Below are 23,888 nucleotides of genomic sequence, written 5' to 3'. Positions count from 1 at the left end.
GTTGGAATAGGATGCATATGCTTGCAATCTTTTGTTTTCAAAAGCATGTAAAACTCATTAAAGAATGACATCAGCATTCTGGAGTAGAACATTTGGCTAGATTGAATGGGAACAGGAACTAGGAAGTAGAGCTGTATTCAGCTACAGAAATGGCCTAGACAAAGTACAAATCAAGTTATTTCAGTAAGTCACAAAGGGAAGTTTGCATTTTAGCAAGTTTGAAAAAAAAGGTTTATTGAAGACTCGTTTTTATGGCTTTTTATTAGAATTCATTTAAAACCAGAAAGTGTGCAAGCTGATTGTGGGAGAATGTTTTTTGAAAAGCAGATTCGTGACATATGATCAAGGAGAAAGCATGGCCTTATCCACATCAAAGTAAAGTTTCATCCATTTATGCCATTAAATCATTCCTTTGGGAGGTGCCAAACATAACCAGTGTTGTGTATTATCAGAGCATCTTTCTTGCAATCCGCGGGGCAATTGTCATTATCATTTCTAACACCATGAAAGTTGTCTGACTGCAGACTTGTCTCAAAAGAGCTAAACTTAGGATGACGTTAATGTATCTTTGCATCTAAAGTCCACTGCTATGTACTCAATTTCAAGTCAGATGAGTTTGTAAAGTACAAAGTCCTTTTTTTTCCGAAAAGTGAAGAGGTCACCAGACATAGGTTCTTGGCTGTACAAGTCATCTAACTATCTAAGTAAATTAACTTTGCTTCTTTTTCTATTATTCCCAGAGATCCCTGCTGTGAAATGCAAGCACCTGCTTCCCAGCCTTGTGCTGGAAAAAAGAAGTACTTTCTTAATTGGTTGCTTGGACTTTAGGGTGATAATGCTCAAATTCTTTTCAGTAGACTATTGCTCAGAAATAATCAGAAAACGTTTCACCTTGGAACTGTCATTTCTTGGCTAAAAATTTAAGGAAGTCAACATAAGTAGTCACTTCATTTGGCACCAAATGTTTTCATTCTGTTGAAAAGTGATGTATACCTACATCATGACTACAAATGAAGTAAAAGCTTATTTTACTTGAACTTAACTTCAATGAGCATTGCATTGTTTTGAATTGGATTTGGAAAACACTTTATACCATTTTCTGTATGTTTTTCTGGATTGTACGCTGTGCTAATGCAGGTGTCTGGGAGAAACCTTGTGGGTGTTTTGTAAATTAGTTTGTATGTGGTCACCTAATCAAAAGGAAAGGCAATTGGTATGCTCATCATCAATTGTAGAATCCATTTAACATCATAGTTATTGTAGACTTTTATCTGTGTTAGTCCATTTATTATTGATTGCTTTGATTTGCCGCCATCATTACCAAGGTATTTTTGCATTACTTTCATTTTCTTTTAGTTCTAAAATGTACCCAGGTTAAAATTCAAATGTCTCTGAATTGTTGGTATACCATCAGTAGAAAATTTAAATAGCTAACAACATCAAGATGCTTATAGCTAACATATGCAAATTGTGAAAACGGATAAATCTGCTTGGCTTGTGCCATCCTTAGTTTTTCTCTATTTTCTTCCACAGGCAGTGATACCATATTTGCCCCAGTTACACTGGCCCATGGTGCAAGTTAGTATTGGGCTTTAATGTTGCATATTTAATACGCAGCATGGCTTTTTAAAGCTGACCATGCACTGTCTTTTAGGCTAAAAAACAGCTTTGTTTTAACATGGATGACAGCATGCATGCTAGAACATTGAATATGTTCGCTTTCCTTCATGCTGATAATTCCATATACATCTAGATTTTCTCAGGTTTTTATAGTCAAACAGTGTAAAATGAATAGCACTGTTATTCAGGCAGTTTAGATTTGGTAACCCTTTCTGGAAAGTTGGATTTTTAATTTCCCATCTAATTTTAAGAAATAAGTGCCTTATTGTATATAACTTGCAATTTATATGTTTAGCATTTAGGTTTAGGTTATTACAACTGCCATATTTTCATAAGAACATGCTAGAGCAGGTTCTTAAATAGCTTTGCCCTAGAACTCAAAGAAAGCTTCTACTAATGCTTTTAATATTTTTTGAGATTTCAGTCATTACTGTAAATTAACCTCCAATTTGCATGTTTATTACTGCTTTTCCCTATCTAGTTTTTAGCACAATTCAAAATGCAGGTTGCCCTAATTCAATGCATGTACTAGAATGCGAATGCAGCACTATTCACTCGATGGTAGAAATTCAAGGCAGCCTTGGAACTTGCTAATAAACTTAATTGGCACCTTAAAGTCTTTAGTATAATATGAATAATCCTTTGCATACTATTGCTAGCATAACTAAAGAATCCTTTATCGTAGGGCCAGCATCAGTTTCTTCAATGAGCTACAATAGAAGCATTGATGAAGCTCATATCCCTCCTCCTGTTCCACCACGTAGGCGACCTGAATCTGCCCCAACAGAATCTTCCCCATCCAAGGTAAGCCTACTAAAATGTAACAACGATATCATTTATCCCATAATGTGACTTGTTGCTTAGTATGTCTTGTATGGGGAGGAAAAAAAGCTTTTTCTTTGTCCACTTGAAATTACTAATAAAATGACAGGGATCCTATAGTTTTACTATAAAGCAGCATCTTCTCAACCTGCCATTCAGTTTGAGTTCTATCAGATTGACCCTTGTCTTCAGATATTGATCCAGAGGTGTGCTACAACATTGAGACATCTTTTGACTGGGTATGGCACCAAGCAAAATTTAGATTGATGACAAGGAACAAGAACAATCGAAGTGAAAGCACTTTAGTGACTTAGTTGTGCCCATTAGACAAAACAGAGATGGTTGTGGTTATCAGAGACCAATCATCAAAACACCTAGTTATTGTTTAAAGAGGTCCTCCAGGAGTTCTGACCATATTTAGTAGCTTTATTAGCCATATGGTTAGGATTGGACTGGAGATTCCATTCACCACTCATCAAATAACAAAACAATTATATCAGGATTTTGACAACATCCAAGCTTGGACTCTCAAATGCCAATACCATTTGTACCATAGGTCTGTTCTAATGCCATCTCACAGGATAACTCAGCTATTTTCCCTGTCTTACTTATTCCATTGTCAGCGTTTTGTGTTCAACAATTGACATAAAAACTTGACTAGACCAGCCTTGTCAATACTGTGTTTATCAAAGTGTGGTGGTTACCAGCTCACCTGACCTCTAATAGATCTTGTAATATTTTCAATATGTAAAATATGTTTCAGAGTCCTAAATTGAATATGAGGTCAAAGCTCATATTAGTTGCTGAGACAGTCAGTGTATCTCACATAATTCACTGTATATGAGACTATTTGAGATGTGAAAACACATAAATGCTAATCGTTTATGAAATAAAACTGATCATTATTAAACGTTCAAATTACGTTGTGGTCATTGCAATAGTTACCACTAATTTTCTTTTTAATATAGAAGCTTATGAACCTCTGCCACATTAAATGAGAGACCCACCTTCATTTGGCTGAGTGACTTTAAAATTTCCTGATGCCCAGTTAGCTGAGTATTAATTTTCATTTTAGAAAAATTGCTCTTGAACCCAGATATTGATTTCTGGTTGGTACTCTCTCCTACCAATATAGGTTCAGCTGTTACTCTTCAGTATGGGTTTAACCATATGAATTCCATGCTGGAAGATGTGCTCTTGGTGGGTTGCAGCCATTGAAAAAGGGCAAGCTTGAGTCAGAGTAGAACTTTTCCAGTAACTTTCCTATTGGAATTATCCTCCTACCCTTTAACATTAACATTACTGTGTATTCATTACTAAAATTCAAGCATCCATGTCAACCATTCTGCCGAAGAATTAGTACTTTGGAAATAATGATTCTCAGAGTTGTTTGATTGCTGAACAGATTTAACAGAGGTGTTTTCTGTTTCAGATCAAGTCAAAACACCTGGACAGCCCACCTGCTATTCCACCCCGTCAACCCACAGGCAAGGTTTACTCGCCTCGGTACCCGTTGTCAGAGAGGTCGTCGATATCAGAACCTCCTGATAGTCCTCCCAGCTTGCCACCTCGTGAGCCTGTACGAACACCAGATGTATTTCCAGGCTCGCCTTTGCCCCTGCAGCCTCCACCCTTGGGTAGAAAAGCTGAGCATCCTAATACTTTTTTCCCCAATTCCCCAGTGCCTTTTACTCCACCTCCTCCTCAGACACCTTCTCCTCTTGGAACTCGCAGGCATTTGCCATCACCCCCTTTACCACAAGATGCTGATATTGGTACCGCTGCTGGACCACCCGTTCCACCAAGACAGAGCTCTACATCTCAAATAATTCCAAAACTTCCACCAAAAACCTACAAAAGGGAGCATACACATCCATCGTTCCATCGAGATGGACTACCACTGCTGGAAAATGCCCACCCCTCTTAGCTCTGAAACATTTTCCTTAAACACTACAGGTTCTTAGACACTGCTGAGGTTGCAGCATTGGACAGTGCTGTAAGAATTTTAAAATGTTTAATGCCTGGCTTGGTAAGTTTCTATTGCTTCTGACGCGAACCAGAGTTTCCATCAATTTGGATTTACACATTGGGAAACAAATTGAGCTGGGTTGACTTTGCCAGTAATCGAAAATGCAGTTGTCAGTTTGCTGTACCAATGATAAACATGTGTTGATGATGAAGGTTGGAACACCTAACATCAACCAGCTGAAAAGAGGAGTGTGAGCAGAAAATGTGGTTTGCGTCTCCATCTTAAAAACAGGATCAATATTTCACATGATCATGCCTTGTTTAAATACTTTTAAATGTATCAGAAAGGGGACTTCTGGAAATGCATTTTCGGTACCTAGACTAATGAGCAAATATTTGCTCTGCACGGTAATTGTAAACTTTTTGTTTGTTGAAATTTGGGTACCTGCTACACCAAAGAGGCACATTCTTTGTGGAGACTGATTCAAGAACCAGTCCTACGAGAGAGATCCTTCAATGAGAATGTAGCACCCATCTTCATTAGACAAAGGAGAACACATTCATCTGATTTTATTACCATTTAAAACCAAGCGAATTTAACCCAGGTGTAGCAAAATGTGGAAACTAGTGACGTCTGCATTACATCTCCAATGAGTTCTTGATCTTACAACATTCTCTTAAATGTGCATTTACTGACTTTTTAAAGCCTAGTGATAATCCATGTCATAACATCACTGCAATGTCAGAAATTCCTTTCAGAATATATTCAACAGCTGTATTTTTAAGCAGAGTATACAATGAAATGGCTTAATCTTGAAGTGGAGATTTGGGTTTATAACAAAATAATCCATTAGTTTTGTTTTATTTTACTGATACTGATAAAGCTGAAGTATTTATTCAAAAGACCCCACATTCCTATACTCCATGTTCCCAAACTTCATTCCATTCTAAATTGTTACAAGGATATTGAGGAAAAGAAGATTTGATGCATAACTGCATAGTGCATTGTTAATTCCCTATACATGTTATTTGCTAATTGATTCATGCATTGAGCACTGAACAAACCAAACTCAAATTTACAGAGGCCAATTAGTATTGAACTAAGTCATTATGCCGAATGCAATTGGATCTGTTGAATGCTTTCTGCAGTATCTTGTTTAAGAGAAGGAAGGCAATATTGAATTCACAAATAACTCTTGAATTTGGATGATAGTTGATTCTAAGACAAATTGAGGTAGTTTGTAGAGTATATACCAATAGTGCAGTATTACAGTAGAATATCATGAACTTTGCCCTTGGTGTATAAATTTCCAAAAGTAACATAGTGTGAAAGCCTTGAACTAGAGCATGAGAGCATTGGGATGCAATATGCACTTGTCAGACTACTCAGTGTAAAACAGTTAGCTTTAGAATGCGCAGATGACAGTGTACAGGTCAGACCAAACAGTGTAGGTTGTTATTTTTGTTAACGTATTGCTTGTTCCAAGCCCCATTCAAAAATAGAGTTTAGCATCAGAAATAAGATTTACAAACAGCTTTTTGGCTCCACACATGAATCCTGCACTTACCACAAAAAGGTATCCATTTTTAGTTCTCTAATCTATATTGTAATATAATATTTTCAAAACATGCCACTTCATAATTTAGTCAAAATGATCCATTCTTAATGTTGGCATTTGAATTTGATTACAACTGTGCATTACTTCTCTGCAAAAGCTTAAGTCTTTAATTCACATTATCTCGGAATGTCACAAGTCCCTGCTTTTATTTTTTTCAGAAGTATTAAAACCACCATGATCATGAGCTAGGAAATAAGGGTGCAGGCTTTAAAAATAAAACTAAACATGAGAAATAGTAGATGTAGTAGATAATTTGATTGCAAGCCTTTGGCACATTGAAAATAAGGGCATAATCCTGAACTCTGGTTCAAAATGTACTGATGTTATGATTTGAATTATCCACAAATTTTCATTCCAGTAGCTTACATTTGTGATTTGAACAAATACACTTATGCATGCTAATTTTAAAATAAATCACTTTATTGCCACTAGAATAAATAATTTCAACAAGCACTATTAAATCTACTGTATCTAATTAGATTTCATGTTGGTAATTTATCATGCTTTACTCAAAACACTTCATCTACAGGACAACCGAACAATATTAAAATGCTATCATTTCAGCAAGCCATTTTAAGCACTTTGACATATCAATGGCTATACTGTGTCAGTTTAGCTATTGATAGGGCTGCCAAATATAAACTGTTATGGATATTTTTGCAATAGTTAGTCTGGAAAAAAGCTTAATTGGCTTTTCTTTTGTATAAGCAAATAGAGTTCAGTTTCAGGTGCTTTCATTGATCTTGTAAATTTGGAAAATGCAGGAAGGAGCATGGAGGGATGCGGTAAAGTACAAATTGACTTTGGTAACTGATTTACACAATTATATTCAGCAAGTTAAATAAGTCTTAAAGCTGCTTGATTTCTGTAGGCATGATATTTAAAAAGTGCTGTATCATAAAAGTATCATATTTAAGCCCATTAACTCAGTAGTTTTGGACATTATTTAGGAAGTTTTTTTGTTCATAAATGGCAGTGTCATTGAGAAATCTTTGTATGTTGTCATGGAGTCAACATTTGTCATCTCTTTGCCAATTGTTACTTTTCTCTTGATCCTATTGAGTGTTGGTTAGATCTTTAAAGCCAGGCAACACTTAAACCACATGTAAGTCATAAGCATGCTGTTTAAGTTTAATAATGAAGCCACTATGAAAGATAATGAGTGCACAGAAGGCTAAATTTGGCGGACTTCACTGAAAAATATGTGGTCAGTGAAAATTAGCAGACCAGTCAGTTTAATTTTCAGGGTTACATACCAGTTGGAAAATACCGTTACCAATGTGCATTTGTTTGTACTGTAAATGTCAATTAGATATGGTTCAGCAAATTAAAGAAAGCACTTGAGAAATATATTCCCTATTTATGCAAGCTTGGCTGTCTATGGCTGGAATCCATAGTTGTTGACATATTGCAGCTGACTAATGAGGTAGTATCTCCGTATATCTAACAGACTTCAAATTAAATCTGAGAATTACTTTCTGTAAATGTCAGCTTGGTAAATATTGGTTAGTTGCAAGTTCAGATTTGATACAGTTTCAGCAGACCTGTTCGGAAATAATAGGTGTTCTCTCTGTACTGCTGACTTTATTTTCTGTCGAATTTTATATTTCTTGGTATTGATCACAATGCAGGAAGAAGAAAACAAAGTGTAATTTATTATTTTTTAAAAATAAGTCCAACTACGTGCCTCCTTAAAAGTGCATTGACTTCCATAATATAAATCATAAAGGAACATGAAACAGGTTTGGACCATTCAGCTCCTCGAACCTTTTCCACCATTCAACTAGATATGGGTGATTTGTACCTCATCTTCATTTACTCATTATTTCTTCATGTCCTCTTGAGGAACATCTGACTGAATGAGGCTTCCTCCCTAGAGAAGAAATTGCAGCAAGCCACAGCAACAAAGCTGATTGGCTTTAATGCAAAGTAACCTAAGATTCACTCTGATTTGGTTGGGAACCTCCTACTTTATAAATGAAGTCATTTAAATTGTGGTTGAATGTGTAGTGATGCGCCCTATACTGTTTGTGCCGACGCATGTCAGTTTTAGTAGCTGCCAAATGTGCCTTTTTATTATGTCTCAACCTTCTTTTCTGACTTCTTGAACTTTTTTTAAAATCTTTTTTGTTTTAGAAAAAGGGAGGTGGGGCAAGTTATATTTCTGGTTATATGCACCAGAAAACAAACCTTTTCTGGTATAAACAAAATGTACATATCAGTGGTTAAAGTTTGCGTGTGTGTGTGTGTGTGTGTGTGTGTGTGTGTGTGTGTGTGTGTGTGTTGCATTTGTTTTAATGGCATGGTTATTTGCAGCTATGATTATGTGTAGTCATTAGATAAAGTTGACCAGATTTGAGAACAAATCGTAGTCTTTCTTGGCACATTTGAAATTACCTGTATATTTTAACCATGTCTGTAGAATTTCGTATCCTGTGTTAGGAATAATAGTATTCATTTTGCAGTTCAGTATAATAATTGCAGTTTGCCCTGTATCGATTACATAGAAAAATAATATTCAGAACGAATGGGAACAAATAATGGCAAAGTGACACTTGACTTACAAAATAGGACCCAGATAAAATATACACAACAATGAAATAAATTGTTTTTGCCTTACTTTTGTTCAAAGTGTATTACACTGACATTTCTAATGTAATTTACCAGGATATTTTGTTTCTTTCCTGGAACAATTGTTTTTAACAATATCGTAAGTCATTTTTTTTCAACTGGTATGTAAATCCTAGAATGCTTCGCAATGGGAATTTTTGCATTAGCCTAATTTTTTTGTGTGTAATTGGGTTTATTTTAAATGGTTACATTAAATTTCCAGGTGTCAAATGTTCTGTTTTTCCTTTTAATTTATATTTTAAAAAATGAAAACTGCATATTAAATATGTTTGAAACCTACTGTTGGTGTTTTCATTTTTCATTTTGGGTATCTGTTTAGGCAGATGTTTTATTCAGGAGTAAGAATCAGTGTTTCTCATTTATACGCTAAGTTTTAGAACAATAGATGGATTATGCCTTCAAGGAATAGTAATTTGAGTCATTATTTAGTCCAGTTCAGCAATTAATCAAGGATTTTTTGGTTTCCAAAAGGAGAATAAACATGCATCCAATTAGTGAATGTGTCATTTTTCTATCACAATAATAGGCCTGGACAGTATTAAACTCGATGGTTTATTTTAATTTTATAGTTTACTGGTTCCATTTCTTATAATGCAGATATCTGAACGCTGTTATTGATGCTGTTTTGTTTTAATATAGTAGATCATATGTAATATATAGATCATATGTAATGACTCTGAACAAGAATTTCCACTAGATTGTGCTGTTACTTTTCATACCAATTTGCTAGAAATTAGCTAAACTAGAGACAGTTTGCAAAATGTTGATGGAATTCACCTACACCTCAGCTCATTTGGTTTAAAATTGCATTTGAGACAACAAACAACTAGGCAATGAACAGTTGGTCTCACTGAATGCTTATCCATCAAAGCGATAGATTTCATCAAGAAACTGTTTTTCATCAAGAAAAGCCTAGGTACCGTTCCTAAAAATGTCAAGAAGATGCAATTTTTATCACTTATGTTTAAAGCTGGACCATGCCAAACTTTGGAAATGTATGAATTAAAATGATCAGAATTTTTTTTCTCTGTGGGGAGATGGAAGCAAGCGAGAACTCAAAATTTTGATTGCTGTTTGTGCTGAAAGTGGAAACTTTTGGCCTGTATCTTTATCTTTACCTTTCACTTTCTCTTTCTCTGTCCATATTTCACTCTCTCTCTCTCTCTCTCTCTCTCTCTCTCTCTCTCTCTCTCTCTCTCTCTCTCTCCATATATGTACGTATGTAAATAGCAAAAGTCTTTTCCCCAAGGTATGGGAGTTCAAAACTAGATTGCATTGGTTTAATGTGGGAGGAGAAAGAATTAGGAGACCTAAGAGATGCTATTTTCATAACGAAGATGGTGCGTATGTGGAATGGTCAATGCAGGTACAGTTACAATATTTAAAAGATATTTGAACAGGTACGTGGATAGGAAGCATTTAGAGGGATATGGGATAAATGCAAATGGGACGGACAGTTTTAGTTTAGGAAACCAGGTCAGCATGGGCAAGTTGGGCTTGTTTCAATGTTGTATGGCGATATGAGATTCTACTTATACCATACCCCACAATGTAAATCTACCCAGTCTAGCCTTAAAGAACAATGAAAATAAATAAAACAAACTTAGTCAGCTTTACCAGTGGAAACCTGAGTTCTGTAACATAGTATCTTTTCTGCCAGAAGTTTTCAAATCAAAATTATCTTGGCAGAGTGTATCTATAGGTCACCAGTTAAAATGTATCTGGGCTTGTGAGGACTTGTATATGAGACTAGAATTCATATGTTATGAATACTTATTATGTGTATCAATTCTAACTTCTCCATTTTAATAGTGAATGTATATACTGTGCCATGAATACCATATCATAGACCATCAAAGATGGTTATAACTATGTGACTATTCTACTCTAAATTTATACTAAATGGACTGAATTTCCTAACGTTTGGCTGTGTCAGTTTCAGGGAGTATTATATAGGCTTTTCCTCCATAAGCCCAAGCACATTTTCTCATGCAAGTTTATGCTACTCACCTGATATAAAGGTAACACAGCGTTCTTATGCTGTCGTGTGTTCAGCTGCAGTGGAAGTGCTTATTGATGCCATACTTAAAATGCAGCTGTGCAGCGCTTCAAATGCTGTAAGCCAGGAATTGCCCGCACGTGCGCGTGCGTTTGTATGTGTGTATAAAATTCCAAAGGCAATGCTTGACAGAGGGAAATTGGCAACCTGGTTCACTTACAGGGACCAAGAGGTCATGTTGCACTAGGTAGTGGAGCAGAGAGCTGACCTTTTTTTCCCTGAATCACCAGAGGAGACCACAGCACCAGACTTCACCAGCACACTCTGAAGTTGCTGCACTGGTGGTTGCGATGTCAGTGGACTAGATGATCTTCTGCATTCAGCAAGTATAAATGCAACCACCCTCTGTCTAATATCTTGCAGTCACTCTAATTCTGCCATTGTACGTATTGTCTAAGGCTCATGGTCTACAACTCTCACTATTGCCATGCAACATGTTCCCTTGATGGCTGTCACCTTCCCTATTCCCCCAAACTACTAACTCTTCCTTCCCTCTACACTCATTATGCAAGCACCTCATTACTTTTTTTCCATCTACACCAACACTAAGAGTCCTGGCTGACTCGCTCAACTCCTCCCTTTGTCTCGTTGCAAAAGAAAATGGCCCACAAGAGGTTGAAAGAGCTAAGATGTTTGTGGAGTGGTCAATGATTGTCTTCTCGCCTGGCAAAAAGATCTTTAAGTTGGCAGGAGAGGATGGAGACAGGTTGTGGGAATGCTGAGATTACAACAGCAAGTAAGATTCATTTAGATGTGCTGCATTGCTCTCCCATTGCCATCACATGAGCATATTCTTAGCATGCTCGAGCTTTAAATTGTATTTTGCAACTTATTCCCTCATTTGTCTTGCATAGGTACCAGTGACATCCAAACATCATCCTCCCAGAAGAGACCAGCCTTTCTATTCACAATCTTCTCTTCCACTGCTGAGGAAGAAGCTACAAACCCTTCAAAGAAAGCACTATCAAAGCTGTTTCCATTGCCCTCCTCCAACTTAAATGCTGTAACCTCAGTGGCGCACATCACTGAAATGCCTCCACAGCTATCCAAGAAAAAAACTCCCAGGTTTCTGGCGATCTGACCAGAGACAAAATACCTGCTTAGCCCCAAGCAAGTGAGAACTATGTGATGTTAGCCACATAACTATTAAAATACATCAGCAGGCAGGTTTGTTGCAACCTGGTTTAAAAATTGGCGGAATCCACCAATTCTCTCTGCCCTGCCAGATCTGGCGTGCAGATATCTGGCTCCATGAAGACTCAGGTCCAGCAAGATGCTCATTGGCTCACAGATTTATACTCCATTGGTGTGGCCATTCATTAAAAAGTGACAGAGGTACAAGGGACCTTGACTTCACCCAGATGCCTCTCCCTCACAAGGGGTCAGAGTGGTGCTAGAAGGCACACAGCAGGGGTTGAACCAAATTTTGGCCTCTTCTCCCCCCCCCCTCCCCCCCCCCCCCCCCCCCCCCGCCCACCCCACACACACACACACACAGGATACTGAAGAGGTGACCAACCCTTCCACCACCACCCTCCCTGCCACCCTAAATCCTATGCATGTTCAAGTTGAGGAGAATAAGCCTAGACACAGCATATATGGGCCCTCTTGCCGCATACACCCTGGCTGGAGCTGTCCACCCAAACCTCCAATGTCAACAGGTTCTGTTTTAGGGCAAGGTTCCCTTCGCCCCAGCTGCAGACCTTAAGACATCTTCAAAAATGGGAAGACAAGGGGGCAGTGTTTTTTTTTTAAATGAGGGCACATTGGTGTTGCAGCTCTTATTTTTTAATAAATATGAAATTACATTTGTAAATATGTTAATATCATCACCTCTCTACTTATTGTCACTTTTAACTGCAGCTATATGAATGAAAATACAGAGGCAACATGATGTTAGAAGCCTGGATCAATGGAACAGTACTCTTTCCCAAACATTTGTTGGACTCAAAATGTTAACTCTACTTTTGTTTGGTGCTGCTGGAAGACCTGAGTTTCTCCACCACCTTTTGATTCTAAGAAAATAGCTGCATTTGCCTTTGGGAATGAACAGGGGCTGCTTGCCTTTCCAACATCAACAAATTGATGGTCGATGAATGATTTCACCTCACTCAGTTCTATTAGAAGTGGTGTCAGATATGTTCTGACTGGCTTATTGCAACCAATGCTGCTGCACTCTAAATAATCAGTGTCATCTTTTCCCATGTAAACTGCTGCTACTCTCCCAAATTTTCAGTGTCCATTACATCCCCTCATTGCTTCAGGTGTCCACACCACAGTATTCAAAGATTATGTGGGAATTCAGTAGTTCACTGCAAGGTTACCCCTAGACTCATTCAAGCATTGGAACTTCATTTTGTGAAGGTTTATTGTCTACGACATGGCCTTCTTGGTAGAAGAATGTGTTGCATTGTATCTACACTTGGCTTCAGTCAGGGGAATTATGTAATGGAGTCATCAGTCATGTTTAGAGAGTTCCCTTTTATTCCCAGTAGCCATTCCCTTGCAATGAAGTAAGAACCTGGGAGTTATATCAAAGGTATAGTCATCATGGCAACTTTTAGAATACATGACACAGACATCTAGGAGATAGTAGCAATGGTCAACGATAACTTGGACATTAACCAAATGGAATTCTGTCTTAGTAAAGAAGTGAACAGCATTATATGAAGCTGAGCATGTATACAGTCTTTAATGAATTGCCCCTGCAATGCTCCAGCAGATGAGACCAATGTGCGGTAATGTCTCAAGACATCCTTGTTCAGCTGTGGCACTGTCTTGTGTATCTAGAGGCAGTGGTTCGAGGATAAACAACCAGGCCTCCTTTACCACCTCGGCAACCCCACTCAAAGATCTGGATTTCCCCATTTGTATAAAGCCCAACGGGAAAATTCAGGGTTCTAGCAGATTTTTTTTTAAATGTACTGTTCCTGAGATGCAGGTGCACTAGCAACCCCAACATTTGTTGTTTATCCCAAATTGCCCTTGAAATTGCTTGTTATGCCAAATCAGGGAGAAATTAAGACTCAATGACTCGGCCATTGGCCAGACCAGGTAAAATAGCAGAATTCCTTCCCAAAGTAATTAGTAAGCCAAACTTTTTTTTTAAACAACAATTGACAATGGTTTTATGGTCACCAATACAGAGACTGGCTTTAAATTTCAGATTTATTGAATTGAAATTTAATCTGCGTTTTACCCAATGCCCCTAGAACATTGAACTCCGTCTCTGGATTGCTAGTCCAGTAGCATCATTATTATGACATCACCTCACCAAATGCAGATTTTGTAAAGACTACAGAAAAATCAATGCATTAACAAAGGCAAGTACAACCCATTGCTCAGTAGAAAGACTGTATTAATAGGAGCTGGCAGTGCCAGATTTCAAACCAAAATAAAATTGTTATAGAAATAACAGCAGATTCCTTGGACACCCAGAGCAATAGCAGCATCTGGCTTTGTCACATCAACAATCTTTCCAGTGCTAAGTAACACCATTCATGCTGAAACAATGCCGCAGAGACCTTCCATCTGATGCAGCAAGTAGTAGCCAGTGTGCCTAACTAAGATTATTTTGATGTGCTGGTTTGCAAAGACACTTGAAATGGCTATTTGAAACAGCTAGAAACTTTGTTCTGAAAATTGCAATCAGCTGATTTGCAAATTCACTTTTGATAACGTCTATCACAAAATTGAGAGAGCCTAAGGCATGTAATAGGCCAAGAATGAATGAACAGTTATTGGCTAAAGAGTGTTTTCTTCAAAATTAATCCTTTACACAGCAAGCTATTTCTTTATTTTCATAATTGGCATGTGTGGTTTATTAAGAAGATTAAATATTTACACTTTCAACCTTCCAAATGTGTTTAATTGTGTTTATCAATTGTATATCTTTGAAAAATAAGTTCTGTTTTCACAATAGTTTTTTTTTTGTAAGTTTAAGAGCCCAGACTGAGAGATGTTTTTATTCTAAACCTAATTTGAAAAACTATATAATTGGTTGAAGGGCTTTTCTGGTGAAGTGGTAGTGTCCTTATCTTTGAGCTGGAATGCACAAATTTAAGTACCGTCTGCACCAGGGGCTTGCTGTGACTCTTCTGAACAGATTATTTAAAAATATCAACAATTGGCCAAATCAATAAGGGGGTAAATCATTTAAATTTATCCTGAACAGTGGACTGGTGGGCCTAGAAAGTGACAGCACATTCATCCAAACTCTGTTGTAACAAAGTCACAGCTTCAAAATTTGTGGATAATTTTTAAAAAAAATTTGGAAGCATTTTGAAAAGTGAAGTGGATGGTATAGCACTTCGAAAGGGCATAGACCTGGACATGCATTCAATTGCCAATCAAGGGTTCAGAAAATATTTAAATGAATGATGCCAGGATTGAAGGGTTTGAGCTAAAGGAGAGGCTGAATAGGCTGGGGCTATTTTCCCTGAAGTGTTGGAGTTTATAGAGCTTTATAAAATCATGAGGGGCATGGATAGCGTAAGAGAAATCTCCTCTATAGGATGTTCTGTGGTCACAGCTACAGTGAAAGAAAAGGGCCTTAAAGTGCCAAAGGATTGCTGTTCTCAGGACAGCCTCAAGAAAGTTTCCTGCTTTGAGTCTGTGTTGTTTACTGGAGGGGTCTGCATTCTTACAGGGTAATTCCAGTTGGCTCAGGAAGCCTGAATACTCTAAATTTGCTACTTGCAGGTGAGTAGATACCTCATCCCATAACCTGGCCTCGTTAAAAATATGAACATGGGACTATACTAGCAAGCTGGCACGCTTGTTGAAGTCTTTGTTTCTGCAGCATTAAACATGACTCCAGGAATTTGTGTTGCCTCTGTACTGCCAAAGTCAAGAATGCCACAGAGCACCTCCAGATTTCCTACAATTTAAAAACAATATTGTGGATCCTGGAAATCAGAAACAAAAACAGAAATTGCTGGAAAATCCCAGCAGGTCATATTCATTTCAAGCCCATTTACTCCCATTCTTGCCGCTGGCTGGCTTCCAGAATTTTCCTGCATATGTACCACCAAAATTTCAAAAGAAACTAAGTAAAAACTGTTTCTATGTTACTTAACTTTATCACAAAATGTTCTTTCTGTACTAATTCTCTTATCTATTTATAAGAGTGTGAACCTGAAGCATTTCGGGGCTGATTTTGCATTTTGGACCAGGACCCTGGTGTTGAAGTCAAAGAGGGATCTGAACAGTACACTAGGGAGTAGCCAACTGACTTTCTAAAGTGGAGACAGCTGGATCTGCGAGAAACACCACTACCCAGGCAGTGTAAGAAGAGTGGATGAGGATTTGGGCTTTCACTCACCTTCTAGCAGCAGAAACAGCTGGACTTGTGTAAGAGAACTCTCCTTGGGACTACTCCCCAGATGGACTGAATGTGATCAAAAATCCAAGTGCAACATTATAGGAATTCTTCAGTTCTGAAGGGTCACTGGATCTGAAATGGTAACTCTGATTTCTGTCTGCAGATAGTGCCAGACCTGCTGGGATTTTCCAGCAATTTCTGTTTTTGTTTCTGATTTCCAGGATCCACAATTTTGTTTTTAAATTGTAGGAAATCTGTATTGTCGAGAGGACTAAATAACTTCATACTAGAAAAACACTTCATTTAGAAAGAAGTATCTACTTGGTTTTCAGTAAGGAACTCTTGTGATAGGTAAAATTAAATCAAGGCAAAGTAAAATAAAATTATAAAGTAAATTGAAGGAAAATAAAGTTGTGAAGTTAGGTTATGAATAAGACTTTGTATTACATTTATATTTATTCTAAGGCCAATAAATAGTTTTCAGAATTATAGGATGGCAGGTCAGCTGAGCCAAGAGGAGCCCACATCTTGTTGTATGTGTGAAATCACGGATGGAGCATGTATCTCAGACAAACACATCTGTGGGAAGTATTATTGGCTGCACAAGCTTGAGCTCCAGGTTTTAGAACTTGACCAGTGGCTATAACTCACTGTTCTGCATCATGACACAGAAGACTGTAGGTAGCATCTGTAGTGAGGTGGTCACACCACATTTGGAAGTATATGGGTAAAGAGGGAATGGGTGACTACCAGGAAGCCCAAGAAAACCAGGCAGCTAATGCAGAAGTCCTTTTGAATCTGTCATGCTTGCCAATTACTATGTCATTTTGGAAACTATTGAAAACATTGGTTCCCCAGGACAGTGCAGCCAGTGACAAGTCTATGGCACCAAAGGTGTCTTGGCTTTATGTGGAGGGACAAAGGAGAGTGGAAGGACAATAGTCATGGATCAGACAGGCATTTCTGCAGCATTAAACTTGCCTGTAAGAATTGTTATTGCCTCCCTCGTGCTAGGGTCAAGAATGCCACAGAAGAGCTTCAGGACATCCTTTGAGGAAAGGGTATCAACGAGACGCTGTGGTCCACATTGGTACCAATAACATAGACAGGAAAAGAGACGAGGTCTTGGAAACATATTTCAGAGAGTTAAGAAAGAATTTAAACAGCAGGACTAACCTCGAGAACATTAACCTCATGATTACTCCCAGTGCCACAAGATGTGATTATTACATTAATAGGGATGATCTCAGATCAGAAGAACAATGTATGGAATTGGTTTTGGGTGAACTCATAGATAGCAAAGCAAAGCAAACATTGTTCCTTGTTTTGTTTTAGTGTTTAATTCACTGCCACATGTCGTCCAGATAAGCCCACCTTGAAGAAGTCTACTCCTTTCTTCAACAGGATTTCCATTCTAGCCTTTCTTGCTTTCTGTCATTACTTTTGTTTTCTTTCCTGGTATTTGACAAAGTGTTTGCCAAAACCTTTTTAAAAAATGGGCGGCACGGTGGCTCAGTGGTTAGCACTGCAGCCTCACAGCGCCAGGGACCCGGGTTCAATTCCAGCCTCGGGCAACTGTCTGTGTGGAGTTTGCACATTCTCCCTGTGTCTGCGTGGGTTTCCTCCCACAGTCCAAAGATCTGCAGGTTAGGTGGATCGGCCATGCTAAATTGCCCATAGTGTTCAGGGGTGTGTGAGTTATATGGGGATGGGCCTGGGTGTGATGCATCAAGGGGTGGTGTGGATTTGTTGGGCCAAAGGGCCTGTTTCCACACTGTAGGGAATCTAATCTAATTGTTTCTGACAGAGACTTACCCTATGTGGATCACAGGTATCTCAGACAGCTGTTCTCACCACATCCTAAAATCCACACTCAAGTGCTGTGTGCCCCCATATGCACATTCTTCACCTCTCTCTGCATCTGCACCACCTCACACTGTCTCAGAGCTGTCTTGCCCAACTGTACCCCTCCCCCAGTTCCATTTCATTCTCCAGCTCATTCGACATTCTCACAAGAAACCTTTTCCACTTCCTTTCAGGTAATAAAGAACACAATCTGCAACAAATCTGAGTTACCCACGCCCCTCTGGAACCTCCCTTCCCTCTGGCTCCATCCCCTTTGCCAACACCAACTCCTGTTGAGTGTTTATGATCCATTATGACTAGCTTCTGTCTTTCAACATCTGTACTCAGCAAATGACTTAGTTTTATTCCTATTGCTCTCACAATAATGAATTTTGGGCTAGACCATGATGTTGAACTCTTCGTCTGTTACTTCTACCTCCATGCTCATTTCTTCCACTTGCGTCTAATACTCTCCCTCCACCTGGATCCCTCCTCCTAGTCGCTTACCTGCATTTGACCCATTGAGAACTGTTGACGTGATATTCGTCGCCTCAATTTCTCAAAACTTCCCTCACCCGTTCAGCCATGAATTACATTTCTGCAAGCATGTCTGAAACAGTAGATAACTCTTTACAGCTCTCACCTGGTCATTGTTTCAGCCTAGGAGAACTTGATTACATGCACTGGCACCATAATGAAACAGGACATGATACCTTTAGTGATAGTCAGAGAATTATTCTAGGGTAAATTATACAAACTCTCCTGTTGGAAACCTGAAAATTTCCAGTTCCTCAATTGTAAGTAACGCTGGAAGACCAGCATGGAAAACTAAAGCAGTGGACTTGTCTCAGATGAAATTATGTGGAACAAAAATCTCCCAATGAATAACTTCTTCATGTGCCAAAATCGAAAGATGAGTAGAACCAAACTTCAGATGTATGGATGGAATCAGGAAAAGTAATCTGTCTTTTATATATCAAATCAAATAGTCTCTGTTTAGATACAAGTTATGGAAGAACTAAAACAATTTTAGATTGAAACCTTTGTCCCTTATTTTGTTTTCCCTTTGCTGGTATTTTTCTCTTTTGTTATAAATCCTTTTAATGAGGTATGACAATCTGGATCTTGCCAGTGGATCACGTGATGGACACTGTTTATGGAGAAGCTCACAAGTTACCTAACTCTGAATTGGAAGACCTACATTTGTCAGCTGTCTTAAAAGTGGAGAAAAATTTCAGCAAGTTAAATACATTTCATATATGTATAAACTGTACAAATTCCCTGCTGTGTTTCATGCTCAACAGTAACTACATGATAAAAAATATCTTAACTGGCTGTAAAGCACTTTGGGATATTGTAAAGTGAAATATCCAAAATAAATCCATACATGCAAAGTTGTATCCAGATTGGCATCAATTTTCATTGTGTCCTTGTAACTTGCAAATCTATTATGTGGTTTTCACCGAATCATACAAATGGTTCTTTAACATTAGCACATGCATTAGCATACAGCTCTGTAGGATTAGACAGCAGTACCATGATCAATATTGCCAATATGCGAAACTGTCTTGTTGAATTCTCAGTTTTCTATTAGTGTAGCAGCCAGTGTAGGATGACCATCAGATTCTGTTTATTCTTCAAACTGTAGGAATTTTGGTTTAACCTAGAGGATGCATAGTGGTATTAGAAAGTTAAAATTTTAGAGAATCATTTTGTTTTATAGAATAAATTCTCTGGCTCAGTGAAATCATGAATCACAAATTTGCCTAGATGTGCCAAAAAATAAGTAGCAGGCATAACTCATGTACCCGTGATTTTTAAACGAGTTCCGCTCTCTCAAATTTCATCATTTGTTGGGGGGTCTCGGGAAAGGAACTCTAATGGATTCAAAGTAAATGACTATATTTCTTAAATATTATAAACAAGAAATCTGAATAATTTATGATACAAAGGGATATTGATAGACCAAGTAAATGGGTAAAACTGTGGTGGATGGAATTCTACCACAAGTATACCACAAGAAAGGATAGATCAGAGTACTTTCTAGATGGTATGAAGTTAAGTACAATGGATGCCAAAATAGACTTAGGGGCTCAGGTGCACAGATCTTTTCAATGTCACCAACAGGTACGGAAAATAATCAAGAAAGCTAATGGAAGGCTGGGATCTTGATCAGATGGGCCAATGGGCCAAGGAGTGGCAGATGGAGTTTAATTTAGATAAACGTGAGGTGCTGCATTTTGGAAAGGCAATTCAGGGCTGGACTAATACACTTAATTTTAGGATCCTGAGGAGTGTTGCTGAACAGAGAGACCTTGGAGTGCAGATTCATGGTTCTTTGAAAATGGAGGCAGAGGTAGACAGAATAGCAAAGGCGGCATTTGGTATGCTTGCCTTTATTGGACAGTACCTTAAGTATAGGAGTTGGGGGGGGGGGTCATGTTGTGGCTGTACATGGCATTGGTTAGGTCACTTTTGGAATACTGTGTGCAATTCTGGTCTTGCTGCCATAGGAAGGATGTTGTGAGCATCAGCAGAATTGAGCAAATTCTCTGCAGTTGTCCATCTACCTTCTATTTAGCAATGATCATATTTTATTTAGTTGATGGATAATTCAAGAAGCAGTCAATTGTGAGATTGCAATCCATTATGGACAGGAAAGCTTTACTCCTTATGCTATTGGACATCTTTGGATCATAGTTCAAAACTATAATGGTCATAAGGAGTCCTACTGGAGATGAAGACATGGGAATTTTGTATTATACATGAGCTACTAGAACTGAAGAGCTGCAAAAAAACTGTCAAGTATGAAGTTATACTTTTAAGAATATCACCACAGCATTTTTATTATACCAATATGTACAGATACAAATCATATATTGTTTTTAAAAGGCACTGAACAAGAGTAGCCATAAAACAAATAAGATAGAGCAAAAAAGGTCTTCAGGTGACTAAAACATGGTTAGAGACCTGATAAAACCTTTGAAGGCTGGGGGCAAAGCACCAATCCAGAAATTCTGAGGAAGGCAATTCCAGAGTGTAACAGTAAGGAATCAAAAGCAGCAAACACATAGGTTAGAACAAAGGAAGAAGTTGTGGCAAGCCAAAGGTGGAAAACAGGGAACAATTTAAAAACAAAACTAAAAAACATTAATTCCATTAATATTCCTACTTGTGTTTTGGTCTCTGTGCAATTGTGGAATACTAGTGTTTGCTTTCATTTAATTTGCTATGATACTGCTTTAGTGTGGATTACTGGAGTTATGTTGAATTAATAATTTATAACCACAGGAACCAGCACTGCAACTTAAAAGTGAAAGCCGGACCAGGGTGGTATAACAGAACCTGTTCAACATACTCCATCAATATTTAATTTCAAGGACAACATTTTAGCATTTTCAATATTTGCTTTAACATTTAGTGATGGTGGAGATCTGTCATCTGTCTTCATCTGTTGGGGAGAGGCATCAGAAGAAATTCCAGTCGCTTTATTAGGGATGTTTAGTCCACAATTTCAGACTGATCAGTAACTAGATGCACTTACCCAGGGAGAAAAGATGCTTCGTTAAAGATATTTTGCTCCACCTTGGGGAAAAAATGCACAGAGAGAAAGATTTGAGATAGACTTAAGCATTATATGCAAAGGATTAGCAGGAGGTTAGAAGGATGGAGTAGAATAGGAGGAATGTGTAGAGAAAGGGAGGTACGAGAGAGATGGTGTGAGAGAGGGAGAACAATTGTTGGAACATGCAGTTAGGAAAAGAAAATTGCAGGATTTATGGCATATCATTAATTTCAATTATTAAACACAACTTAATCGCTTCCATGTAGAAGACTATCGATCCTCATTGTTTAAAGCACTTTACAGGGATAAGCAGACTTTTAATGTTACAAAATCATTTATGTAACAGCTTCTATTCATGTCCTGCAAGCAGTGTTTACGGGGTTAGGTAGGAAATTGAAAAACAAGACTTCAAAGGTGCTAATTTCTTGATTGCTACTGGTCCAATGCAGTAGTGAGTATGGGAATAGAGGGATACCACCTATGAATATGGAGAAATTTGTGCAGGAGGGAGAAGATTTCTGAGCCATTGGTTCAATTTCTGAGGGAGGTGGGACCTGTTCAAATTAGTTAGACAGGTTATCAACTAGAACGACAAATACCCTGATGGGAGGTTTGCTGATATTGGGGGGATTTAAACTGGATGCATTGGGGAAATGGGACCCCAGCAAGCAGTTCAGAGAGGAGAGAACCCGCGATGGAATTTGAAGTTAAAATGAAAGTAAGAAAGACTGGGAGGCAGAGGAAACATGTGTTAGGTAAGAAAGAAGTGCATTTAGCAAGGCTAAGTGGAATATCACTTTATGAAAGGAGTCTGAGAAATAAGACAGCTGAAGTGAAAGCGCAGAAGTATATGAGAATATGATATCATAAGGCCATCCCTGAGACTTGCCTGAAAGATGAGCAGGATTGGTAGCTCAATATTCCTGACTATAGGAAACCCATTTTAAATTAAGGAAGCGCGAAAGCGGAGGAGAGCGGTTCGCCTTTCTCTTGGTATGGACCAAGAAATCGATTATAGTTTGAGGAGGGATGATATCTTGGCAGGATCGTTAAATTAAGCCAAATGGGGAGATGCAAAAATAAAACAGAAACGGAGCAAATACTAAATAAAAACTGAAAGAACTGTGAATGCTGTAAATCAGGAACAAAAACTGAACTGAACATGAAATGTTAACTCTGATTTTCTGTTCACAAATGCAGCCAGACCTGCCAAGCTTTTCCAGCCACTTCTGTTTTTGTTACAGAAAAGGGGTAATCTGCTGGTTTAGGCCCCAAACAGAGTGAGGGAGTGAAAAAATGATCAGCTTGATTATTATATCTCACAGAAATGTATGAATAATGATGTTAGTAACAGTGGGGGATTTTAACTGCCCAAATATTAACTGTGGTAAGCTTTAATGCCCAAGGCAGGGTGGGAGCAAGATTCATAAATTGTTTTCAGGAGAACTTTGGTAGGAGTAACTGGAAGGCAAAGTACTGGGCTAATGGTAAGATTCTTAGCAGTGTAGATGAGCAGAGAGATCTCGGTGTCCATGTACACAGATCCTTGAAAGTTGCCACCCAGGTTGACAGGGCTGTTAAGAAGGCATACAGTGTTTTAGCTTTTATTAATAGAGGGATCGAGTTCCGGATCCAAGAGGTTATGCTGCAGCTGTACAAAACTCTGGTGCGGCCGCACTTGTGAGTATTGCGTACAGTTCTGGTCACCGCATTATAAGGATGTGGAAGCTTTGGAAAGGGTGCAGAGGAGATTTACTACGATGTTGCCTGGTATGGAGGGAAGGTCTTACGAGGAAAGGCTGAGGGACTTGAGGCTGTTTTTGTTAGAGAAGAAGGTTGAGAGGTGACTTAATTGAGACATATAAGATAATCAGAGGGTTAGATAGGGTGGATAGGGAGAGCCTTTTTCCTAGGATGGTGACGGCGAGCATGAGGGGGCATAGCTTTAGTTTGAGGGGTGAAAGATATAGGACAGATGTCAGAGGTAGTTTCTTTACTCAGAGAGTAGTAAGGGTATGGAACGCTTTGCCTGCAACGGTAGTAGATTCGCCAACTTTAGGTACATTTAAGTCGTCATTGGACAAGAATATGGATGTACATGGAATAGTGTAGGTTAGATGGGCTTCAGATTGGTATGACAGGTCGGCACAACATCGAAGGCCGAAGGGCCTGTACTGTGCTGTAATGTTCTATGTTCTATATGTAACTTATTTTAGCTAGTACAGAGAAAGCCCAACAAGGGGGCAGTTCTGGACCTAATATTTTCAGAAATGCCTCCTGTCATTAGGGACTTTATTGGGAATGTGTCAGTGGACCCAGAAGACATGGGGATAATTTCAATGAATACTGTGTCAGACTTCACAGTAGAAAGGATGATGGAGAACTTGGGTCTAGTAATATCACTTTTATTGCTTTTTCATGTAATATTAATATTCT

The 23,888-nt window shown here is 38.4% G+C and overlaps 1 protein-coding gene across 2 annotated transcripts in view; it reads left to right on the top strand.

Annotated features, from left to right (window-relative positions):
- The window catches only part of LOC125454752 (son of sevenless homolog 1), a 248,421-nt gene extending 239,560 nt beyond the window's left edge, over window positions 1–8,861 (top strand). The window contains exons 21-23 of one of the 2 annotated variants that reach the window (XM_048535904.2): window positions 1,534–1,578; window positions 2,306–2,424; window positions 3,875–8,861. In XM_048535904.2, coding sequence (XP_048391861.1) covers window positions 1,534–1,578; window positions 2,306–2,424; window positions 3,875–4,369 — 659 coding nt within the window. In that variant the 3' untranslated portion in view covers window positions 4,370–8,861. The remainder of the gene's footprint in view (window positions 1–1,533; window positions 1,579–2,305; window positions 2,425–3,874) is intronic. The other variant, XM_048535905.2, reaches the window with a different exon arrangement.
- The last annotated feature ends 15,027 nt before the right edge of the window (window positions 8,862–23,888 follow it).

Source organism: Stegostoma tigrinum, chromosome 9 (assembly GCF_030684315.1).
Source record: "Stegostoma tigrinum isolate sSteTig4 chromosome 9, sSteTig4.hap1, whole genome shotgun sequence".
Classification (NCBI taxonomy): domain Eukaryota; kingdom Metazoa; phylum Chordata; class Chondrichthyes; order Orectolobiformes; family Stegostomatidae; genus Stegostoma; species Stegostoma tigrinum.
The sequence above is the reverse complement of the archived record's forward strand: the minus strand, read 5'-3'. Positions and strand labels throughout refer to the sequence as shown.